The following is a 23,766-nucleotide window of genomic DNA, read 5'->3' on the forward strand; positions in this document are numbered from 1 at the left end:
ACGGACAGCCCCAGCCCTGCGAAGCCCTGGGCACCAGGCAGGAAGGGAGGGGGCGTGTCCATCTCAGGCCCCCAGGCAGGGAGCCCCCCCCGCTTCTGGAATGGTAGGGGGCACCTGGAGGGCTCTTATGTCCTCACTTGGGGCCCCACTTTGCCAGGGGCCGCAGAGGCCCTGGCTTCCAGCTGTCCCCTTGTCCCCTCAGCATCCGCAGAGGCGGGGCTTGTCCCCTTACAGGTGACTGGCAGGCCCAGAGCGGGGCAGTGGGTGCCCTGGCCCTGCTGCTTCCTTCTGGTCCCACTGAGAGGGTGCAGCCCGGAAGAGGGGGGCCCCACCCTGCTGGATCCACGCTGGGGGCCCAAGCATCTGCTGAGGGGCCCATGGCTGCCTGTCGCCTACATGCCCTCCTGGTGTTATCCCTAGTGGCCGCAGGCTCCGGGGCCTGCGGCGCCTGCCCCAGCACTCTGTCCAGTGGGGGGACAGCCTGGGTGGACCCGCAGCAGCCCTGCCCGGCTCCTGCCCTGGGCCCCGGCCGCCTGCCTGCTGGTGTTGCGGCCGGCTGGGGACAAGCGAGGGTGTCCTCCGGGGCCGGCCACTGGGGTTGCTAAGTCAGCAGCAGGCCCCACGGGCTGTCGGAGCCACGTGTGGGGGAGGGCGGCCTGTATGGGGTTGTCCTTGCGGCCTGGCTCGGCTCAAGATCCCTGGCAGGGAGAACAGGTACCTGCCCCGGGGAAACCCAAGCCTGCTCCCAACAGCTCTGCTTCCCGGTCCCAGCCCGGGCGCCCCGTGACCAGCCCGGAGCTGGCACCAGCGCGGAAGGTGGCTCCCCTCCCTGGCTGCGTCTCCCTTTACAGAGGTCACTGGCCCCGGTCAGGGCCGGTGCTGGCCTAGGTCACGGAGGGAGTGCGGCCTTGGGAGCATGGCACCCCTGCCCTCTGGCTGCCTCCTCCAGGAAGCCTTCCCTGCCACCCTGGGGCTGCTGGCACCCGGCTCAGTGCCCGGGCGACTCTGGGAGCTGCCGGTGAGTGGTGAGCGCCCTGTGGCCGACATGTGCCAGCTGGGGATTAGGTGGTGGTGACCTTGGAGGCCCCTCCGGATCCTGGGCCTGAGATCCCGTGATGGCTTCTGGATGTTTCTCTCGGGCCTGGGCCTCTTCCCAGAATGCTGGGTCATTTGCTCCTCCACAAACAAGTGGGCGCCCTCTGGTGCCAGGGCCTGTGCGGGAGGCTGGAGCCCGTCAGCGTGGGGGCCACGGTTCCCGCGGGCATGTGGAAGGGGGAGACACACAACCTGGGTGGCTCAGCGGGGGGCTGGGCCCAAGGGGCTGGGAAGGTGCCCCCGCCCCGCGGCGCAGTGTAGCAGGGGCTGGGCCTGCTGGGGTCTCCCCTCCAGCCCCCCGGCGATGGGCAGACTTGGGCTTGCTCTGGGAGGGTTCCAGGAACGCTCCTACCCGGATATAAATAGACTTCTCCGAAAGGCTTGGGGCTGTGCCAGCTGCAGCAGGTGCCCCCCAGGCCTAGCCAGAGGCCCCTGGTAAGAAGTTGGGGGGGCAGAGCGGGGCGGGGCAGCCTGGCAACAAGGGGGCCCTGCGCCTGGCCGCAGCGTCGCAGCGCTTGGTGGGACCGCGCACCAGGGTTCCTTTGCGGTTGAAGGGACAGAAGCAGCTGGCTCCCCCCCCCCCAGGGCTGTGCTCCGCCAAGCAGGGCTCTGGGGGGTCGTGGGTGTGGGGCTCCTGCAGGCCGGCCAGCAACCTGGACGTGGCCTTGCTGTCCTCGACTGGGGCCCAGCCAGGCTCCTGCTCCGGGGTGTGTGCGCTGGGAGGGCCTGGAGGGGACTGAGTCGGCCGCCAGGCCCCTGGCCAGCCTGCCCCTGCACCCTGGCCCCGGCGCTGACCGCTGATTGCAGGGGCCAGGCTGCGCGTCTGGGAGCTGGGCTCAGAGCCGGGTTCCCAGCCCGAGGCAAGGCCTCCGGGGACCCTGTGTGCTGGGGACTGCCTACCCTGCTCCCAGAGCGCCTGCTGGCCAGCCAAGGAATGCTGGGGACCAGCAGTACCTGTACCCTCGGGGCGCCCTGAGTGGGAGGTGGGCCCCCCAGTCCTGGTGCTTGGGAGACATCAGCTGCGCCTCATTTTCCACTCCTGTGGTGGGGTGATGAGAGTAGCCCCCTGCAGAGGGGTCCCCAGGGGCTGGCAGCTCTGGTGCACAAGGTGGGTGCAGAGCCGGACCCCCGTGGGGCTGCCAGCTGCCCTGGCTCCTCGCTGGCCTGTGCGGGTGCTGGGCGCGCCAAGAGCTGCCTTGGCTGCGGCGTGGGGCCCTCGCAGGCGCACGTCCTGCTGGAGACCCCTGCCCGCGAGCCCCCCAGGGCCGAGGACCGGAGCTAGGAGGAAGGGCCGAGCCCCGCGCCTATCCCTTCCTGCGGCCAGGCCGCTTCCTCTTCCTCGCTCGGCCCCTTTGTGTGAGCGCCCGGGGCAGCGGCCCGCGGCTATATTTAGGCGGCAGGTGTGGGAGCCCCCGCGGCCCGAGAGCCCGCGGGTCACCGCCCCACGTGACGCCCGGGCGCTATAAATAGCCGGGGCCGGCCGGGCACCGCCTTGGAGCCGGCGCCCACTGCGAGGCCCGCGCGGCGGGATCTGGGCCGGCGAGCGCGGCCCGGCCTGGCCCGGCGCGCATGGAGGCGGCGGGAGGCGTGCGGGCGCTGGTGAGCCGGCCGGCGGGACGCGTTGTGCGGGCGGGTGGGCGGGACCTAGGACCCCAGCCCCGCCCCCGGGCGGCGACGCCCCAGGAGGGGTGCGGGGGAGCCCCCAGCCGTCGCATCTCGGCCCTTCCCCGGGGCCCCCACGAGCCTTCTGCCTGCAGGGTCACACGGGGCCCCTGTGAGGCGGGGTTCCGCAAGGAATGAGGCGGGGCCGGCCTGAACCTGGGCTTCCTCTGTGCTGGGGTTCAGTGGGATCCTCTCCTGGACCTGAGCGGGCAGAAAGCCGTCGGGCTGCACGCCTGGTCCCACAGCAGAGGGCCCAGGCCGCGGCTCCCTGGAGGGAGGAGCTGCAGCTCCCCACAGGACCCCATGGGCATGGGGGCTGGTGGGCGTGGCGTCCAGTGCAGAGGCGGCTAGAGGCCCCTGGAGCGGAGCCCCCTGGTTGGGGGGCAGGGGCTCCGCCTGTTTCCCAGGTGGAGAGCCTGAGGCTTGGGTGGCCGGGAGCCCTCTGCCCAGACCTGGGACCCTGGGCTTAGCAGGGGGCCAGGTGTGCCTGGCTGCCCCCGGTACAGCCACAAGCCTGGGAGCCGGGCCGGGACCCCCACGGGCACCAGGCTTGCGCCCACCAGGCCTCCTCTGGGCTCTGCTCAGTGAGTGGGCAGGAAGGGTCTTCCCCGGGGGGCGGCCCCAGGGCACGGATGAGCCTGGGGGTGTTTCTGGGGCCCCAGGCTGCAGAGACAGGTGCGGGTGTGGCAAGACCCCAGCCCAGCCTGGTCCAGCCTCAGCTCCTGACCCTGACCCTTGGCCCCTGGCCCCTGAGCCCAGCCGAGTAAAACTGCTGATTCCCGTAGACAAGTGACAAGTCAGGCCTTGGGGTGGCCGTGGTGTGGGGCGGCTGAGTGCCCGCCTCCTTCCCAGGACCCTCAGCTGGGGGTGGTGGGTGAGTCCCTCGGGAGGGGCCTCTGTGTACCTGTGGCTTCCTTGGGCTGTTTTCTCCTCAACACACACGCACACACACATGTGCACGTGTGCACACACAGGTACACACGTGTGCTCACACCCATGTGCACACCCCGATACTCACGCTCACACCCAGGCACTCACACAGCTTGGGGGCTGGCTGAGCCAGGGACAGGTCCTTCTCTCTGCCTTGTCTCCCTTCTGGGGCCCCCAAGATGCGGCCAGGGCTGCTCTGGGGGTCGTGGGGCCTGCCCGGAGCCCAGCAGTGCTGGGCCACCCACGCCACACAGCTGCAGCTGCAGGCCGTGGGCACCTGTGGGGCTGTGCTGGCCACGGTGGAGCCCCCGTCCCTCTTTCCCGGTCCTGGGGGAACACAGGCTGAGGCTGCGGGGCCGGCCTGCCTGTGGGCAGTCGGAGAAGGCAACCGGGGTGGGGCCAGAGGCACGAGGTGGTGGCTGCGGCTCTGCCCGGTGAGGGTGGCGTGCCGTGCCCGTGTCTTGGGCTGAGCAGGTAGGAGCGGCGAGTGCAGGGCCTGGAGGGGTCTTCTAGCCCCTGGCTGCAGCTGAAGGGACTTCGGGGCGTCCTGGTGGACCCCTCATCTGCAGAGGGGCCAGTGGCATGCCCAAGGTTGGGGAGGGTCACGGTGTGACCGGCCCCTGGCCACCTGCGTGCCGTCAGCGGCATGGCATGTGCCTGGCGGCCGGCCCTGGCCCCTGCGGCCCGCTCTGCCTCTCTGAGCTCCCTGAGGGCAGGGCCGACCTGTTTATCTCCTGTCCCTGCCAACCTTGGGAGCCCGTGCTGGGGACAGCCGTGGTGGCTGGGGGTGGGGACTGGCCATGCAGGAGGCTTCAGGGGCAGCAGGCATGCTTGGGGCTGCACCCCACACCCCACTACGCCCCCGGCAGGGCTGGCTGTGCCGACCCCCTTTCCCTGGGGCTCAGACACTGCACAGGGGCCAAGAATCCACAGACACTCAGGGGCGGGGCGGGGTCTGCCGACTGCAGGCCAAGGAGTGGGGCTGGGCTGTCTGTCCCCGCAGAGGCACCGGGCTCTTGCCTGAGTCAGCCCCCCTTGGGGTCTGTGTGGTCCCTGCCCCTGCCCACCCCATCTGGGGTGGTCCTGTCAGCTCAGGGCCCCTAACTTCCCGCTCCTTGCTCGTCCAGACCTTGCCTGCGGCTGACCGCCGGGGGGCCTATGGAGAGACCGCCCGGGGGCCGATCTGAGTGCCGCGGTGCCCAACATCGCTGCCGCCCTTGCCGCTGCCGACCGCCCTGCGCCGCTGGCCGTCACCATCGCCCTCGCCTGCTGCTGGCCGCCGCTGCCCGACCTGGGGCCGGCGCTGCCGCCTAAGCCCCCTGCCCTGCTCCGGGACTCGCTGGACCCTGATGGGGTAACGTGACAGGGACCCTGTGCGCCTGAGACTGCCTGAGACGCCCACCCCAAGGCCGCCCCCAAGTTGGTTCATTTCAAGTTCATTTTTCCTTTGGTCCTTGGGGGATTGAGGCCCACCTGTGAGCCAAGGGTGCCGTTGGTCGTCCACTGATGCAGGGGGGCGTCCCAGCGAGGGACACAGCACTGGACAGCGTCCCCACGGCCGGATTCACTCTGGGCTTCTTAAGGTTTTTTTTTTTCTCGCTGACTCGTCACTCGTCTTTTGTTTCTACACCCCACTACCATCATCAGCCCCGAGAGACAGCTCTTTGGAGTTGCCCATTTTACTCTGGGGGTCTTTTTTCTGACACGCTGGATTTTCTTTTTTAACTATCCACGCACCGGGCAGCTCCCTCCCCCTCCCGAGTATTTGCACAATATTTGTGCGGAGTGAGGGGTGGGTTTTCAGACAGCCTCTCCTAGGACAAGCACAGCTGGCTCTTGTCTGGGCGGGCTTCTCTGGTCTGCGAGCCCAGCCCTCTCTGGCGCCCCCTCCCGGCCCCGGGGGCGGCCATGGCGCGGATGAACCGGCCGGCCCCCGTGGAGCTGAGCTACAAGAACATGCGCTTCCTCATCACCCACAACCCCACCAACGCCACCCTCAGCACCTTCATCCAGGTGGGTTGGGCGCTGCCGCAGGCGGGAGGGGCCCTTTCAGGGAAGCGGGCTGCAGAGGCGGGTGCAGGGGCCGGAGGGGCCGGCCGGGCTGCAGGAGCCTGCGCGCTGTGGGTGAGGCCTGGGGTGGCAGCAGCCCGGGGACCCCAGCCCTCTACATGGGGAGACCCAGGGCCCCAGCCCTCTACGTGGGGAGACCCGGGGCCCCAGACCTCTGCGTGGGGAGACCCGGGACCCCAGCCCTCTGCGTGGGGAGACCCGGGACCCCAGCCCTCTACGTGGGGAGACCAGGGGCCCCAGCCCTCAGCGTGGGGAGACCCGGGGCCCCAGCCCTCTATGTGGGGAGACCCGGGGCTCCAGCCCTCTACATGGGGAGACCCGGGGCTCCAGCCCTCTGCGTGGGGAGACCCGGGGCCCCAGCCCTCTACGTGGGGAGACCCGGGACCCCAGCCCTCTGCGTGGAGAGAGATCAGGGCTCCAGCCCTCTGAGTGGGGAGACCTGGGCTGGGTTGGAGCTGCCCTGGCAGGAGAGGCCTCCTGCTGCCTGCCACCCTGGCTGCAGAGCCACAAGTGTGTGTGAAGTCTGCATCTGCCCCCCGTATGACCCAGGGCTGTGGGGCAGTGGCCGCCGGGCTTCTCTCTTCTGTGTAGGCTGAGCCCCTCCGGCTTCTTAAACAGCACAGAGCCTGCGAGGCGGGGAGGGGCTTTTTGGGCTCAGGACACTGAGCAAGGTGCCCCTCTCATGGCAACATCAGGGTCTGGGGAAGTACTGAGTCCAGCACTGTGGGCACATGGCACGTGGCCAGGAGCAGGGCTCAGAGTGTGGCCAGGACCAGGGCTCAGCCTGTGGCCAGGAGCAGGGCTCAGAGTGTGACCAGGGCAAGGCTCAGCCTGTGGCCAGGAGCAGGGGTCAGCATGTGGTCAGATTAGGACTCAGTATGAGACCAGGACCAGGGCTCAGCACGTGGCCAGGACCAGGGCTCAGCATGTAGCCAGGATCAGGGATCAGCACGTGACCAGGACCAGGGCTCAGTGTGTAGTCAGGACCAGGGCTCAGTGTGTAGTCAGGACCAGGGCTCAGCATGTGGCCAGGGTCGGGTCAGCATGTGGTCAGGCCCAGGGCCCAGTGTGTGGTCAGATAAGGGCTCAGCATGTGGCCAGGACCAGGGCTCAGTGTGTGACCAGGAACAGGGGTCAGTATGTGGGCAGGACCATGGCTCAGCACGTGGCCAGGACCAGGGCTCAGCATGTGGTCAGGATTGGGACTTACTGTGTGGCCAGGGTCAGGGGTCAGCATGTGATCAGGGTGAGTGCTGAGTCTCTGAACAGACAGAATGTGACCAAGGTTGGGGTTCAGCCAGTGAGTAGGACCAGGGCTCAGTGTGTGACCAGGGTCAGGGCTCAGTATGAGACCAGGGTCAGGGCTGAGTGAGACCAGGATCAGGGCTCAGTGTGTGACCAGGGTCAGGGCTCAGTATGAGACCAGGGTCAGGGCTGAGTGAGACCAGGATCAGGGCTCAGTGTGTGACCAGGGTCAGGGCTCAGTATGAGACCAGGGTCAGGGCTGAGTGAGACCAGGATCAGGGCTCAGTGTGTGACCAGGATCAGGGCTGAGACCAGGATCAGGGCTCAGTGTGACCAGGATCAGGGCTCAGTATGAGACCAGGGTCAGGGCTGAGTGAGACCAGGATCAGGGCTCAGTTCCAGGGGTGGCCGCCCCTCTGCTGAGGGCATGGGGGACTCTGGGGCACCCCTCCCCACTCCCTGTGGTCTCAGTTGGTTGGGCCGTGGCCCTGCTGTGTCCGGTGTCCCCATTGTGTGCCCAGCATGGCCCTGTGGCTGAGTGCTCACCACTCCCCAAATCGCTGCTGGGGCTGGTGGGGGTGGAAGCAGCCCCCCTACCCTCAGCTGCCCTGCCCTCTGCCCGGCTGGGCTGGACTTACCCGCCCCAGCCCAGCCCCACCCCGTTCCAGGCCCCCTGCCCACGGGGCCGCTGGGGCGACTCTGAAGGCCCCATAGCCTTGTCTGGAAGCAGGGCCTCGCCGCCGAGACCCGGGGTCAGCACCCTGTGTGTGGGGGGCGGGCAGGGGGAGTGTGCAGGGGCTGCCCCTGGGTTACAGGGGCAGGCCACAGCGCGTCGGGCCTCCTGCCGTGTGCCAGGAGCCAAGCTGTGAAGGGGGTGGGGGGACCCAACTGCTCCGTACCTCTGGGTGGGGGAGGGGGGTTGGGACTCGCCCCCGCCCAGCCTCTTCCTCCTCCTCCTCCCCCCGCCCCGCAGGACCTCAAGAAGTACGGCGCCACCACGGTGGTGCGCGTGTGCGAAGTGACCTACGACAAGGCCCCGCTGGAGAAAGATGGCATCACCGTGGTGGTGAGGACGCCGGCCCCGCGCCCCTGGACCCCCGGCCCACCTCTAGGGCAAGGGCCCCGCCTGCAGCTCCCGCTGCCCCGCCTTCCTGGGCCGACCCCATGGTGCACACACCGCGGGGGTCTCCGGGGGCCCCTGAGCCCGCCGGGGCGGAGGCCAGGCCCATCCGGGTGCCTGCCGTGTTGCTGGGCTCCTGGGCGCCTGGCCTGGCCTGGGGCCAACTCGGCCTCTCGGGAGGCCCTGCTGGGAGCCGTGCCTGCAGCCCTGCGGCTGTTTCCTTGGCTGCTGTGGCCATGGGGACCCCAGTCCGGGTTGCGGGTGCAGCAGGCAGCTCTGTTCTGGCCAAATCCCGTGGGAGGAGCGGGGCGGCTCCCGGCACCCCTCGGTTGCTGCTCTGCAGCGGGGACCCCGTTTCTGACGGGCGTCACTGTCTCAAGCAGGCCCGGCCCGCCTGCTCGCCCTGGAGAGAGCAGCCGGCTAGGGTGGGGTGGCCTGGGCTGCAGGACCCCCTGGGCCGCTGCGGGTGCTCCCCGGGGGCGTGGCCGATGCCCCCAGCAGCATGGGGGTTCTGGGGTGCTTGCTTCTCCCGCAGCGAAGCCGGGCAGGGCACGTGGCCTCGAGGGCCAGCCTCGGTCAGCCCAGTGGGTTCACCCCCCACAAGTAAGAGCGGCGGTTCTGGGGCCGGCCCCTCAGCCGCACTCCCCATGCCCCCCTCACCGGGACATAGATGGCGCCGCTGTCCTTGCCGCCAGGCTGGGCCTCGCCTCTGCTGGCCTTGGGGACTGTGGGACACAGCCCAGGTGGCCCCTGGGCAGAGACGAAGGCCTGAGCCCATAGTCCTTCCCCTTGCCCTCCCGCAGCCCGGGCTGTGTGGGCAGGCTTGGGTGTCACCACAGGAGCCGGGGGCCATGGGCTACGCTGGCCTGGAACCTCTCAGGGCCCCCCTGCCCCACCCTGGTGCACAGGCAGGAGGGACTGTGTCCCCAGCAGCACGGTGAGGGCTGCCAGTGTGGGCTCATGAGGACGCTGTCCTCAGAAAGGGGTGGGTGATCCAGGAAGGCTTCCTGGAGGAGGGGGCACAAACTGCTTGCTCACAGTGGGGTGCCGTGGTGAGCCTGCCCCTCCCACCCAGCGTCCCCAGACCCCACGGGCTGCCAGGAGGCTCAGCCCCTCCCGAGTGCCCCCAGCCCCTCGGCCTTAGGGTGCTCACGGGCCGCTCCCCTCGGCAGGACTGGCCCTTCGACGATGGGGCGCCCCCGCCCGGCAAGGTGGTGGACGACTGGCTGAGCCTGCTGAAGGCCAAGTTCTGCGATGACCCGGGCAGCTGCGTGGCTGTGCACTGCGTGGCCGGCCTGGGACGGTGAGCGGCCGGGGCTGCTGGCATCAGCTTGAGCTCGGGAGTGGGGAGGGGGCGGCTCTTGGGGGCGGGCTTTCTCACTTTCCCAGGGCAGGGTCACATCCATAGGAGCTTCCCCCCTTCCAGGGGGCCTGGTGGAAGTCCTTCCTAAAGTCTGACCCGAATCTCTCCCGCTGCGGAGGGAGGAGCTGCCACCCTGCCCCCTCAGCACAGGCGCCCCCTGGCCAGGGCCCTGGAAGGGGGTGGCAGCCAGCACTGGAGGGCCCGGGCAGTGCACAGCAGGGGCCAGGAGCGGGGTTGAAGGCCCGCGTGCTCCGGGCTCTCCCCTGCCGCCCTCGCTGGCAGCCCGGGGCCCTGATCAGGGAGGCAGCGGCCTTAGGATGCAGGCGCGGGGCCGGGCTCCGGGCGGGCGGCCTCCAGCGCAGGCGGGTGACCGCAGCCCTGCGTCCGCCCCCAGGGCCCCGGTGCTGGTGGCGCTGGCACTGTTGGAGAGCGGCATGAAGTATGAAGACGCCGTCCAGTTCATCCGGCAGTGAGTGCGGCCCCGCCTCCCGCGTCCCCCCGCCCCCCCCCCGCCCCCCGCGTTCCCTGGCCCGCGGCCCCAGGTGAGCCCAGGTGACCCCATCTCTTCCAGGAAGCGCCGTGGGGCCATCAACAGCAAACAGCTCACCTACCTGGAGAAGTACCGGCCCAAGCAGAGGCTGCGGTTCAAGGACCCCCGCACGCACAGGACCAGGTGCTGTGTGATGTAGCCCGCCCCGCCCCGCCCCGCCCCGCCCGGCCGAGGATCCAGCGCCGCGCGCCACCAGGGTCGGGACTCCTGTCTGGTGGCTGCTGGGCAGGGCGCGACTTTGGAAGCACTGGGCTCAGCACCCCCCGCCCCCCGCCCAGACCTGTTCTCAGCACCTTAAGTTATTGGATCCCGGGCGGTCAGATGTCCTGGCAATAAAACAAGACCCGTGGCTGCGTGTGGACGGTGCGGGGGGGGGGAGGCCGAGGGCTGGCAGCCCTGGGGCCCGGAGGCCGTGGTCTGCAGGTGGACCTCGCCCTGGGGCCCTGCGAACTCCCGGGAGTCCCCCCTCCCGGCTCGGCCATGGGGGTCGCAGTGGGAGAGGAGGCTGGGCGGCCGCTGCCCGTGTGCAGGACTCGGGCGTTGCTGGCTCCTGTGCAGGGCTGTGGGCTGGCAGGGCGGCCGCCTCCCCGCCCCACGCAGACGTTCATTGCAGCCTCAGCGTGTAGGGACGCGGGGTGGCCTCGGGGGCTCATGGGGGTCAGCCCTGGGAGGGAAGCAGGGGGCTGGGGATGGGAGCTTGGGGGGTGTGTGCACTCTGGGTCCAGCAGGCAGGCCTGCTCGGTGCTCTCTGCCCCGCCCCCACGGACACAGGCCCCGGGACCACGTCTCAGTCCCTGTTAGTCCTAGACTGCCACCCTCCTATCCCTGCGGGCCTGGCCTCGGCGCCTCCCTTGTCGGGGCCTCCACGGGCACCTGAGAGGGACCCTGGCCCCACACCCCCCACCCCAGTCCCGCCAGAGGCTCCACTGCCCAGCTTTGGGCGCCCACCACGTGGGGCCTGTCTGTCTGCATTCTGGGAGGGGCCTGCGGTTGCCACTGACGCCACAGTAGAGCCCCCTCCTCTCCCCGGGCCTCCCCACTCCCAGATGGGGACCCAGACCCCGGGGCCCCAGGGCTCGTGCACAGCCACTGCTATTCCTGGAACCAGGGGAGTCTGCGCCCCCCAAGTCTTGATTAATCAGGATTGCCGAGGGAGGGAGCCCCGGGGCTGGGCTGGGGTGGGGTACACCAGCAGTCCCAGGGCAGTAGGCAGGGGGCCGCAGGCGCGCGCGCCCCCGCTCAGCACAGCACACGTGTGGCTCTGTGGAAGATGGCTCAGTTTTTCAATCCACCGTCCAGTTGTGGGGCCTCCACTTGCTGGCCTGGGCAGCCGGGTCCCTGCCCCGAGGGGCTCACAGTCTAGGGGGACAGTGGGGACAGGGTGGGGACGAGAGGCCAGGCCCTGTGCCGTGCAGGGCAGGGGCAGCGAGGGGCTGGGCGGTGTGAGTGGGGAGGTGGGGGGAGGGGGGCTGGCCCTGCAGGGGTGCAGTCTGGGGGTGGGGCCCGAGTGTGGGGGGTCCCTGCCCACTTCCCCTGTGGGGAGATTGAGGCTGAGAGGGGAGGGGCCTGGCTGCAGGCAGGGCAGGACCCCGGTGGGCCCTGGGACCGGGAGACTGATTTTATAGATGGACAGCTGAGGCCCAGCGACGGGGTGACGGGGGTGGGGCCGGCCCTAGGGCGGCTGCATGGAGGAGGAGACAGGCGACCCCCCCAGGCTGGGGACGGATGAGGGCTGGTGCCGTGGTGGCCCCCGAGCAGTGGTGAGCACCCTCCCACACCCAGGACGGGGCTGGCCGCGGGGCCTCGGTGCCCTCTTCTCCCTGCGGTGGACAGGGGCCATCCGCGGGCCCTCAGGGGGTTCTGGGTCTGGCTCAGCCTCCCAGGCCTGCCCTGTCTCCTGGGGCCCTGGGGTGGGGGGTGACCCAGCCTCCCAGGCCTGCCCTGTCTTGGGGGCTGGGCTTGGGCACTGGGGAGGGCCCTGGGGTGGGGGTAGGGAGCTGACAGGTGGGACGCTTCTTTGCGAATCTAGATCTTTCTTTCAAATAGAAAAATGCTCTGGGGGCGGGGTGGGGGGGCGGGGCTCCATCACTGGGGCCTGGCCCACACCTGGTGGAGGAAGGACAGCTGGTGGGTGGCGAACTCCCGGATGCCCGGCTCGGGGTCCTCCCTGAGGTCTTCGAAGGCTCCAGGAGAGGAGGGGCAGGTTAGATTGGACCCCTGCGTCCTCCGTCCCGCCCAGGGAGGTGGCCGGGCAGTGCCCACGCCCTGCTCCGGCCTGGGTGGCTCTCTTCGCCCCGTGCCACCTGCTCACACCGGGAGCCCTCCTCCACCCGGGTGCCTGTGGGCTGCACCGGGGCCTGCCTTGCTGTGGGTGCACTGGGTGTCAGCGGGCCGCGGGGCGGGGCTGGGCAGCGGGTGGGGCGGGGGCGGGGCGGGGCCGGCCTGGGCGGGGCGGGGCTCCCCTTACCTCGCAGCAGCAGCTGTGAGTCCCCTTTGCTCACCATCTGCGCCACGGCCTGGGGGTGGTAGCAGACGGTGTAACCTGTGCAGGAGACACGGGGGCAGCTGGCAGGTGCGCGGGGCTGCCCAGGCCCGCTCCGGCCCCTCCCCGTCCCTTTCTTCTCCGGGGCCCCGCCCCCGTGCCCACCTATGAAGAGCGCAGCCCAGGTCCTGATGTGCTGGTGGCAGCTGTGCAGGGAGCTGAGGGCCTGCGCCAGGTGGATGCTGAACTCCTCCTGGCCGCGCGTCATCTGGCCGAGCACAGCCCGCGGTCACTGTCGCTGGTGGGGAGGGGGCCTGCCGCAGGGCCCCAGCCCCTCCCCACCGCGCCGCTCACCAGGCAGGTCCAGAGGAAGTGGCGGGCGCTGAGGCCGCGCTCCCAGGCCAGTGTGCAGAAGAGGGTGTGCTGTAGCCGCCAGCGGAGCAGCACGGCGCAGCGGTAGAAGGCGAACTTGGCCTGCTGCGGGGCCGCGGGGGGGTCACCAGCAGCCGTGTGTGTCGGGGCCCCAGCCCTCATCTCAGGGCATGACGTGGGCGCAGGTGTGTTCGGAGGTGTGCGTGTGTGTGGGTACGGGAGTGGAAGCAGGTGTGGGCACAGGTGTGTGGGCACAGGTGTGGGCGCAGGTGTGGGCACAGGTGTGTGGGCGCAGGTGTGTGGGCGCAGGTGTGGGCACAGATGCGCAGGTGTGTGTGTAAGTGGGAGGGCAGGGCCCCCAGCCCAGGTGCCCAGACCCCAGCCTGCCCGCTGCTCTTCCTGGCGCCTCCCCCGCCAAGGGCACCCCGGCCGGCCCTGGGGGCACTGACCACGACGACGGCCGGGCACTGGTCCTTTAGGTGCAGGAGCAGGGGCACCAGGCTCTGGTACACCTGGCTGCGCAGCCCCTTCGGCTCCTGGCCTGTGATCACTGCCACCAGGTCCCCAAACAGTGCCATGGCTGCCGCCCGAATTCCGTCCCGCTCCTGCAAGGCGGGGGCTCAGAGGCAGAGCCCGGTGCGGCCGGGTCCCCGCCCTCGCCCACCTGAGAGCCCCGCCCCGCAGCATCCCGCAGAGACACAGGACCCCACACCGTCTCCCGACGCCCCAGCATAGGGCAAGGGGCTGGGGGCGGGCCTTTCCCCCACCTTCCCAGCAACGGATCAGCCCCGGGACCGAACCTGCGGCTGTGGCGCCCCCTGGCGGCCGGCGAGCACCCCTGGCGGAGCCCCTGCCCGCCCCAGGCCGCGTCCCCGGGAGGAGCCGGCGTCCCGCCCGCACGCTCACGTCGTCGAAGAAAGAGCGCGCGTGGATGGCGACGCCGAGGCTCTGCGCGCCCGCGCCGTGCCGGCCCAGGCGATGCAGCACGTCCGACACGGTGGCCATGACGCGCACCACCACCGGCTCGCTCTTCTGGAAGAAGCCGTCGAGGAAGGGCGGCAGCTGCCCGCGGAGCAGGGTTCCCTGGGGGCGGCGGGCGCCTGTGGGCGGAGGGCGCGGGCCGCCGGGCCCCTCACCGCGCCCCGCGCCCCGGCCCCACCCGGCCGGCCGGCGTGAGCAGAGCCCGGCCCACCTGGGGCCCTCCCGGAGCTCAGTCCCCGTGGGGCCCCAGGTCCTCGCTCCCCCGCACGCCTGTAGGGCTCCCTCCCACCCCGGGGGTGCCGTGGGCCAGGCGGTAGAGTGGGCAGGGGGTGGCCAGGCTGCCAGGGACACGGTGCCGAGGTGGGGGCCAGGGACTTCTGTGCTGGGAGTGGCCAGCGGGTCCCGTTGGACATGTTTCACACTCCTGTTCAGCGCTCTGTCTGCCCCTTGTCCCCAGGTTGTCCTGAGCTGTCCCCGAGCCACGGTGGGAGCGGCGTGTGCTGACGCCGGCGGGTTCCGACAGGCGCGTGGCGTCTCTGCCGCCTTCCTGAGCTCCGTCCGGGTTCGGCTTTAGCAGCCCAGCCGTACAGCAGCAGCACAGGCTCCCTGGGGGCGGGACTGGGTGCTGTCCCCAGACGGCCTCCTGTCCACGCCTGCGCTCATGCAGAGCCCTGGACAGCGTGGGAAGCCCCTGTCCTCCCTGTGCCTGGGGAGCAGCCGGAGGAGGGCGCACAGGTGCCCGGCCACTCAAGGAGTGAAGGGGCGAGCTGATGTCTGAGTAACTGGGTGAATGACCAAAGATGGAAAGAGATGAACCAAAGATGAAAGACCCACGGAGCACGTGGACCATGGGTGGGTGGGTGATAGGGCGAGTGGTGGGGGGACAGGTGTGTGGCTGGGTGACGGATGGGCATGTAGGTGGATGGATAGCTGTGTGGCTGGGTGACGGATGGGCATGTAGGTGGATGGACAGATGTGTGGCTGGTGGACAGATGAGTGGGTGGGTAGCTGGATGCAGAGATGGACAGTGGACGTGTAGGGATGGACAGATGTGAGGCTGGATGTGCAGGTGGATAGATGGACGTGTGGGTGGATGAATGGCTTCCTCCACGAGCCACAGTGCGGGGCTGGGCATCGTGGCAAAGCCACTGGTGTGGGTGCGGGAGGGGAGTGCAGGCTGCTCGCTTCCCGCCCTGGTGAGAAAATCGTCCCTAACTCGCCCTGTGCCGGATGGCGTCAGCCTCCGGCAGCACCCAGGCCGCTGCTCCCGGGACAGCCGGGGTTCGAGGCTGAGCAGGTGCTTCTGGGAGATGGGCTGCCACCACTCCTCTGGCACGGTTGTGGACACCGAGACTGGGGGAGCTGAGGATGCTTGGTCTAGAGTGTGCCCGAGCGGGGACTGGTCCGCGGCCTGGGTTCCTGACGGCTGCCGTGGGGCCGTCGGCAGCGTCTGGAGTGTGACGGCCCTGACCGGCGTGGGTACGCCAGCCTCCGCCAAGGCAGCTCTGCAAGCCGCTCTCTTCCAGTTGCCCATTCTGGGATGCGGTTGTCATGGTGGTGGGTGGACTGGGTTGGGAACAGAGGAGTCGGTGACAGCTCGGGAGACTGGGCCAGGCTACTCTCAGGGGGTTCTCATCCCCGGCCCGGCTTGGGGCAGCCCCGGCTGGCTCTGCAGGGGGCGCCAGGGTTCGGCTCTCCCCGGTGTGGAAGAGCCACCAGATCTGGGTAATGGGCACGTGCAGCTTGCCCCGCTCTGGAGATGAGCGAACCACGGCCCAGGGTGTAGGGGTCGGGTGGCCCAAGGCGCGCGGCTGGGGTGACGCAGTCAGGGTCCAACCCTGGCTGTGCGTCGGGGCGGGGGTGCCCCCGCGTGCGCCCTCACCTTCTCCGGGTGGAAAAGGATGTTGCCGAGGCCCTGCAGGCTGCACACGCGCACGGCTGCGCTGGAGTCCCGGAGGCCCCGGGCCAGCAGGGTCAGGGCGGCCTGTCTGGGCAGCGCCTCCAGCAGTGCCGGGCTGTGGAGGAACTGGGGCAGCCCCGGGGGCAGGCGGCTCAGGCCTGGCACCCCCTTCAGGGGTGGGGTGGGGCGGGGCTCTCAGGAAGAGCCAGTGGCCACACCCTCTGGCTGTCTCCGGTAGGGGGTAGGGAGGGTTTGGAACTTATCCCTGGAAACCAAGGCCAGGAGAGGGGATGGGCCTTGGCCCAGGTCACACGGCAAGGCTGGGGGCCCCGTGTCCACAGCGCAGCCGGGGACAGAGCCCCGTGGAGGGTGCTGGTGCGTGGGTTCACCCCCACCCCGGCCCTGAGCCTCAGCTGTGGCGATGACACGCCCCCCACAGGCTCTGCCCCTTCCCCTCCAGCTTCGCACCTGGGGTGACCCCAGCCGCACGTTTGCACCTGGATTGTGTGGGTGTCCACCCAGCCCCTTCACCCCTGCAGGAGGGGGGGTGGCAAGACAGGTCTTGGGGGACCCATCCGGGAGCCCCCCCGCGGACCCCCTGACCAGGAGCGGAGGAGGTGGAGCTGGGCCCAGGGCACACCTACCTCAGTGAGGATGAGGATGGCTGCCTTCCTCTCCCGCTCCTCCTGGCTCTGTAGCCTGGGCAGCAGCTGGCCCAGCACCGTCTTGATCTGCGGGCACTGGTTTTCCACCATGGCCCTGGGAGAGGGCTGGACTTTGGCCGCTGCCCAGCGTGCACCCTTCTCCACCCCAGCCCCGCCAGGAGCAGGCTGCCGGCAGCGGCCCGAGGGGGCGGGCGTGTGTCCCACTGCGCCCTGCTCCCTGCACCCCCTGACTGCCCGCTTTGCCAGGCCTGGGCCGGACACGGGCCGGTAGAGAAGCTGGCTCGGCCCCTGTGCCCCAGGGTGCGGGCTCGGGGAGGGCACAGGTCTGCAGTGCCTGTGCCGGGGGCCTGGTGCAGGGGGCGTGGCCTTCCTGCGTGCCAGGGTGCGGCAGGCGCCCCTGAGAACCCAGCATGGGCAGGTGGTGCACACAGCTGGCCCCCCGACCTATACCTGGCGAGGAGGCCAACGCCCTTCTGGTAGGTGTGGATGGAGGCGAAGTGCTCCCAGGCGCCCTGCAGCTCCAGGTGTGCGAAGTCGTGCCAGTGCCCCGTGGTGGACAGCAGGCTCCTCAGGGCCTCCACGGACGTGCTGCGGCCAAGCAGAGCGCTCAGGGCCCGCCCGGGGCCGCCCCAGCTCCCGCCTAGGCTGCCTTGTCCCAGCCAGAAGGGCACGTCCTGGCTCCAGCGCCTCATGCCACCGAGTGTCCCCGAGCCCTGGGTTAACGCTGAGGCGAGGGACATGCGGGGCCTGCGCTGGGCATGGGGGGGTCCCTGGAGCATCTTGGGGCGCCAGGGCACAGAGGGCCTGGCTGGGGAGCGCAGGGACTGGGGGGGCCGTGGAAGCCCCAGGGATGCTGATGTTGAAGTGGGAGTGGCCTTAGGAGCCCGGCAGAGACTCAGGATGTGGGGCAGCTGGGAAGGGAGGAGGACGGCCAGGGCAGTGTGGCACAGCCCCGGAGTCCCCTGCCCACTGGGGACATGGGAATGCCAGCTGCGCTGCCCACATGTGCGTGTGAGACACAAGGGACGCTATAGGTGCCATGTAGTGTGGCATGTGGTGTGGCTGTGTGCCTGGCAGCAGCTGGGCCTCCCCTGCCCACCCCGCCCGGGACCCTCGCCGGTGCCCTTGTCCAGCAGGGGGGCAGGGCCCTGAGTGGCGGTGAGTTCTCCCGGGGTCATGCAGGCGGGCCAAGGGCGGCAGGAAGTCCGACAGAGATTTGTCCCGAGAAGTGAAGGCCACTTGAATGTGCCTGCTGGTGCCGGCCTGAATGGCAGCCGGCTCGTGTCCCTGCCCCACGCCGTGTCATTAAGAAAAGGCAGCCTTTGTCAGGTGCCTGAGCTCAGCCACAGAGCCACCGAGGCTGCCCGGACAAGGGGACTGGGAGGCGTCCCTCTGGGGGGCGCCTGGGACAGGGGTGCGTCCTTCAGGCTGCCCTGCCCCTGCAACCAACATGGGAGCTTCCGGAACCATGGTGTTCAGCTGAGGCAGCAGTGCCAGGGCCCCCGCCCAGCACCCAGTCACGCCCTCTGGGTCCCTAGGGTGTGGAGCCGCCCAGGACGCCCGCCGAGCCCAGGGAGCCCGTGGTCCACGCCTGTCTCCCTGCTCCTCCTGGCCCCAGGCTGCCTTCTTCAGCCTCTCTGGGCACTCTGCACCCCAGCAGCGCCTGCCTGAGCCGCCAGCCCCTCTCTGCCCGCACTCAGCCCCCCGGGGGAGGGCCGGGTGCTCGGGGAAGGCGGCGTGCCCCTCGAGGGCGGGGACGCCAGCTCTCAGCCCCCAGCCCCACAGGCCCACCAGCCCTTCCTCGCTGCCTCTCCGTTTCGCTTCTTTTAACCGTGGTGACGTGCACGCCGCACACACCATCTGGCGGTCGGTGCTCACTGAGGGGTGGGTGGTGTTATGCACACCGTGCCCTGCGGCCAGCCCCACTGTGCGTCTCCATGGCCGCTGCTGCTTCTAACAGATCACCGCAGTTTCCACACTGAAACTTGGTCCCTGTTCTTTCCTCCCTGGAGGCCTGTCTTGCCCCCCACTCCCACCCCTGCCCGTGAACCTGAGTCCTCCAGGAACCTCGGAGCCGTGGGCGGCCATGCCATGTCCTGGGCCACCCCGCCAGCCAGGGCATCCGCAAGAACGGCGCGCACGCGGTGGGGGTGTCCAGACCCCCTCCCGGCCCAACACAGCGCTGTGGCAGGCCAGTGGGCACCGGGGGGTACCCGGGCGAAGCGCTCGTCTGAGGCCTGGGCAGGGGTCGCTGGCCTCCCCAAGGCCCCTGGCTGCTGTCATGGGTCAGAGTGGCTGGGGGTTGGGCTGTGCCCGCTGTCCCCTCACCCCGAGGTTTCCCACTGGGGGAGGGAGGCCCAGGCCCCGCCATGGCCCCCAGGAAGGTATGGGAGCCAAGGTGATGGGTGCAGGTGTGGGCCAGTGCCTGGGGTGGGTGTTTTTTGACCTCTGACCGTCACTCTGGCCAGTGGGCAAGGCGGTCAGTGCTGCCCACTGCCCGGCTGTGGGTGCATCTGGGGTCACGGCTGCACGGGGTTGGAATCACGCAGGAAGGGAGGTGAGCCGAGGGCGGGAATGGGGGGCCCACGCCAAGGACTGAGGGGACGCAGGTGATGACACGCGGGGAGACATCGGGGGCAGGGTGAGAGAGAGGCAGCTTCCTGCCCAGGCGCCAGGCAGCTGGGCGGAAGCAGGGTGGGGCCGCTGTGCACGGGGTGCCCGGGGCTCACCTCTGGGGACTGGCCGCCGCTGTCTCCTGGGCCTGCTGTCCCGGCTCGGGCTCCGCGGGCAGGTTCAACTCCAAGACGTAGTGCGTCTGGGTGAGCAGCGCCAGGAGGAGCCGGGGGTAGGCATCCCGCACGGCGCCCTTGAACTCCCGGGTGAACTGGAGCTCGAGCAGTGTGTTCATGGCCTGCGGGCGGCCGGCCGTGAGGCTCCCGCGGGCCTGTGTCCATGCGGGGCTGGGCCCCTGCCCTCTCTGGAACCCAGGCGTGGAGGGGGGACTGTGAGTGACAGGAGCCCCACCCCAAGCCACTGACCTGCTGGTCAGCCCTGGGCCAGGGAGTGGGGCCTGGATGCGGGGACCCCTCCCAGCGGGCCGGCCTGGGGCCCGGGGGGGTGGGGGCGGCGACTCACGGCCAGCGAGCGCAGGTAGGGCTTCTCGGAGCTGCAGGGCCCGGCCTCGCCGGCCCCCGTGGGCAGGGGCCGCTCCTGCAGCCAGGCCAGCAGGGCCTCCAGCACCACGTGGCTCACGGCCTGCTCCGCCCCCAGGGCCCTCCACAGGCCGACGGCTTGGCTGCGGGCAGAGAGCAGGCGTGAGGACCCCCGATACTGGGCAACCTGAGCCTGGTGGGTCTGGACGCTGGGACAAGGGCGGGGCCTCGGTTGTGGGGGCGGGGTTTGGTGGGGTGGGGAGCACTTCCTGCTCCTCCCACCTCCTCCTAAAAGCCCCCACTTCCCGGCCCCTCCTCAGCCACACTCACAGCCCTGACCTCTGACCTCAGCCCCTCCTCTCCTGCCCTGGGGCCTCCACACAGGCTGGCAGCCAGGCTCCCCCCGCAGGTGCAGGTCTGTCCCCCCCCAGGCCACGCTGGTGGCACAGGTGCAGGGCTCGCCAGCTGGGGAGGGGGCCTCACGCCCACTTTGCCGACGGGGTCCGAAAGCACGGAAAGGGAGCCTGCGCCTGGCCAAGGCCCTGCCTGGCATCTGGTCTGATCCACCTCTGACCTCCCCAGTCAGGATCCTGTGAGGCCCAGGGAGGGCCGGCTGCCCCAGGCCAGCTGTCACGTGGAGGGGCGGGAATCCGTCCCAGTGCCCCTGAGCCTGCCTGGTGGGCACCGGCCCCGCGACTCAGGCGCCAGCCCTCGCCCTGCCTTGCACGGTGTGACCTCGGCCAAGCCACTGCTCCCCTCTGGGCCGCAGATGCCAGTGGCAGTGTGGGGACGAGCCGGCCTCAGGAGGCGGCCGTGAGGGGCTTGTGGGAGCACAGGTGCGTCTCACCGAGGGACACACAGGATGCATCTGGGTTGGACAGAATACAGGAGGGCAGCTGGGGGGCGGGGTGTGTGTGTGTGTGACTGATGCTGTGCAGAGCCACAGAGCTGGGCGGATGGACAGACAGACGGAGGACAGCCCACGGCAGCCGGGCGCAGGAGGCTGGTGTCGGGGTGGAGGGGGCGGGGCCCCGTCCTGACCCTGACTTTGAGGGAGGTGGGGCTGCTACCAGGCTTCGCACAGAGGAGCCACAGGGTCCCAGGCCCCCCGGGGTGCTGGGTGTGTGTAGGGAGCCCGAAGCAGACCGGACCCTCTGGGGGAGGCCCGTGGTGACCAGGGCTAGGGCGGAAGCGGAGGGGCTGGGAGTCTGGGGGAGGAGGGGATGTGGGCCATGAGCCAGGAGTTTCAGGCTGAGCAGCAGGAAGCGCTGCATCACCAGGCACGGCCTGCAGGGGGCGCAGGCCCCCGGCGTGGGAGGCTGAAGTGCCCACTGGACATCCAAGGGCAGAAGTCAGGTGCTCAGGGAGAGGCCTGGGCCCAGGAGAGCCCTGGGGACGGAGGGGCCGCCAGGGAGGCAGAGCAGCCCCGGCTGAGGTCTAGGGGTCAGGAAAGCAGGACGCCGAGGAGACTGGCCCCCGGCAGGCAGGGGGCACGTGTCTCTGGGAGAGGAGGGTCGGCCAGGCCCCGCTGCGTCATCAGCTCCCGGGGGCCGGGGACTCACAGGGCTGGTGAGCAGTGGCCCCCGCGCCCGGCCCAGGTGAGTGTGTCAAATAACAGGTGCACAGGTTCCCTTCCCGTACCCGGCCCTGTGGGGGGGGGGGGCAGAGGGGGACGGCGGGGCCACACCTGTCCAGCGGCTGGGAGAAGTCCAGGAAGGCAGTCACCAGCTCGGGCGTGTGGCTCCGGGCCAGCTGGGTGACCGCCTGCAGAGCCGTGTCCTTGGCTTGGGAGGCGTGGACAGAGCAGAGGCGGAGGTGGATGGCGCGGCCCATGTTGGCCACCTGTGTGGGAGGGGTGGTCTGAGAGGCAGAGGGAGGCCAAGGTGAATGTGGAACCCTCAGCCACGGGCCTGCTCCGAGGAGCCTGATGGGGGAGGCGCAGCCACGCCTGGGGGTCTGACGGGGGAGGCAGCCATGCCTGGAGGGGGGGAGCCTGATGGGGGAGGCACAGCCACGCCTGGGGGTCTGATAGGGGAGGCAGCCATGCCTGGAGGGGGGGGAGCCTGATAGGGGAGGCACAGCCATGCCTGAGGGTCTGACGGGGGAGGTGCAGCCATGCCTGGAGGGGGGGAGCCTGATGGGGAGGTGCAGCCATGCCTGGGGGGGGGGGTCTGACAGGGAAGGCACAGCCACGCTTGGGGGTCTGACGGGGGAGGTGCAGCCATGCCTGGAGGGGGGGAGCCTGACGGGGGGAGGTGCAGCCACGCCTGGGGGTCTGATAGGGGAGGCACAGCCACGCCTGGAGGGCGGGAGCATGATAGGGGAGGTACAGCCATGCCTGGGGGGAGTCTGACAGGGAAGGCACAGCCACACCTGGGGGGGTTCTGACGGGGGAGGCACGGCCATGGCCTTGGGGGTCTGATGGAGGAGGCACAGCCATGCCCTGGGGGCTCTGATGGGGGAGGCACAGCCAAGCCTGGAGGGGGGGAGCGTGATAGGGGAGGTACAGCCATGCCTGGGGGGGGTCTGACGGGGGAGGCACAGCCACACCTGGGGGGGTTCTGACGGGGGAGGCACGGCCATGGCCTTGGGGGTCTGATGGGGGAGGCACAGCCATGCCCTGGGGGCTCTGATGGGGGAGGCACAGCCAAGCCTGGAGGGGGGGAGCGTGATAGGGGAGGTACAGCCATGCCTGGGGGGGGTCTGACGGGGGAGGCACAGCCACACCTGGGGGGGTTCTGACGGGGGAGGCACGGCCATGGCCTTGGGGGTCTGATGGGGGAGGCACAGCCATGCCCTGGATGTCTGGTCTGATGGGGGAGGTGCAGCCACGCCCTGGATGTCTGGTCTGAGGTGAGCCAAGCCCACTACCGTCTAGGACACCTGGGGTCTTCACACTCAGCCCCAGCTGCTCTGGCTGGAAGTCGGACGCTCTCTGAGCTGTCACTCACCTGCTGTTCCTGCGCCTGGAACGCCCCCCTGTCCCCCTGCTCCCCTGCCCCGCGCCCCCCCTGCTTTTGGGTCTCACTCATCCTTGAGGCCCAGAGTCACGCCTGCGGGACCGGCCCCGCCTCCTGTCTCCCTGCCGTTCCCGTGTGTGCTGTCCCCCCCACAGCCGGCCGTGTCCCCCATCAGTGCGCCCCCTCCGCCCCCACGAGGCCACAGGGCAGCTGCCCAGCCCTGCAGGTTGTCCAGGATCTGCAGCCCCACCAGGGCCCTGGGCACTCGCTAGGGCTGTGCCACTGTTCTCAGTCAGTCATGTCGCTTGCTGCCCAGGGCGGGACCTGGGTGGCCACGGGCCGAGCCCCGAGGCAGCCCCTGGGTGCTGACTGCCCCACCCCCACCCCACAGCCCCTGGGTGCTGACTGCCCCCCACCCCCCCCCACAGCCCCTGGGTGCTGACTCCCCCCCCCACAGCCCCTGGGTGCTGACTGCCCCCCACCCCCCCACAGCCCCTGGGTGCTGACTGCCCCCCACCCCCACCCCACGCCCCTGGGTGCTGACTCCCTCCTCCCCCACCCCGCAGCCCCTCACCCTCTCCAGCTTGGCCCCGTGCTCCTTCATGACGGAGAACAGCATCTGGGCGGCTGCCTGGGCGCGGAGGGGGCTGGGGGACCCCAGGCCGTCGATGGCCGTCCAGGCGAGGTCTGTGAGCTCCATCACCGTGAGGTGCTCCATCAGCCCCTGCAGCCGGGGTGCAGGGCTGTCACCCCGGGCCTCCAAGTCCACCCACCCAGCCTCCTGTGCCCCGACCCCCGTTCTCCCTGGGGCTGGCCCCCCGTTTCACGGTCGACCCCAGCCACGTCTCTGCGCCGGGCACACTGGACCCTGCTTGGGGCTCTCTGCTCGCTCGGCCCCGTGCCTGTCCCCGGACCCTGGTGGCCCGGCCTCCTCCCCTGCAGGGCTGCCTCCCCTGCGTGCCCCTACCCCCGGCAGGCCCCAGACCTCCATGAGCGTTTTAATCCATGAGAAATCAAACCTCAGAGCCGTGAGGGTCTCAAGGACAAGCCCCCAGGCTTGCAGAAGAATCTGGAACCTCACAGCAGGCCTCCAGGGGGCCCGGGGTCCTGGGGGGTCCCGGGGGCCCTGGGGGGTCCTGGGGGTCCTGGGGGGTCCTGGGGGGCCTGGGGGTCCTGGGGGGTCCTGGGGGGTCCTAGGGGGTCCTGGGGGTCCTGGGGG

At 70.2% G+C, this 23,766-nt stretch overlaps 2 protein-coding genes across 3 annotated transcripts in view; one reads left to right on the forward strand and one right to left on the reverse strand.

Moving 5' to 3' along the window:
- Nucleotides 1–793: 793 nt before the first annotated feature.
- On the forward strand, nt 794–10,384 carry PTP4A3 (protein tyrosine phosphatase 4A3). Of its 2 annotated transcripts, none has more exons than XM_089335798.1 (6): nt 794–1,018; nt 4,815–5,700; nt 7,976–8,068; nt 9,295–9,425; nt 9,880–9,954; nt 10,057–10,384. In XM_089335798.1, the coding sequence occupies exons 2-6, from the start codon at nt 5,596–5,598 to the stop codon at nt 10,172–10,174; spliced, it is 522 nt and encodes a 173-aa protein (XP_089191924.1). In that variant the 5' UTR covers nt 794–1,018; nt 4,815–5,595; the 3' UTR covers nt 10,175–10,384. The 2 variants fall into 2 exon arrangements, with proteins under 2 accessions (XP_089191924.1, XP_069931982.1); XM_070075881.2 differs by lacking the exon at nt 794–1,018 and adding an exon at nt 2,521–2,694.
- LOC138850085 (maestro heat-like repeat family member 5) overlaps nt 10,067–23,766 on the reverse strand; it is a 29,697-nt gene continuing 15,997 nt past the window's right edge. The window contains exons 16-28 of the mRNA XM_089336224.1: nt 23,122–23,351; nt 21,275–21,429; nt 19,571–19,730; nt 19,165–19,346; nt 16,886–17,023; nt 16,415–16,529; nt 15,753–15,896; nt 13,796–13,972; nt 13,339–13,494; nt 12,872–12,994; nt 12,683–12,785; nt 12,503–12,577; nt 10,067–12,218 (exon numbers count right to left, since the gene is read on the reverse strand). Of these exons, the coding sequence (XP_089192350.1) occupies nt 12,121–12,218; nt 12,503–12,577; nt 12,683–12,785; nt 12,872–12,994; nt 13,339–13,494; nt 13,796–13,972; nt 15,753–15,896; nt 16,415–16,529; nt 16,886–17,023; nt 19,165–19,346; nt 19,571–19,730; nt 21,275–21,429; nt 23,122–23,351 (1,856 nt within the window). The 3' untranslated portion in view covers nt 10,067–12,120. The remainder of the gene's footprint in view (nt 12,219–12,502; nt 12,578–12,682; nt 12,786–12,871; nt 12,995–13,338; nt 13,495–13,795; nt 13,973–15,752; nt 15,897–16,414; nt 16,530–16,885; nt 17,024–19,164; nt 19,347–19,570; nt 19,731–21,274; nt 21,430–23,121; nt 23,352–23,766) is intronic.

Source organism: Oryctolagus cuniculus, chromosome 6, assembly GCF_051225735.1.
Source record: "Oryctolagus cuniculus isolate XC-2025 breed Fujian yellow rabbit chromosome 6, ASM5122573v1, whole genome shotgun sequence".
Lineage (NCBI taxonomy): Eukaryota > Metazoa > Chordata > Mammalia > Lagomorpha > Leporidae > Oryctolagus > Oryctolagus cuniculus.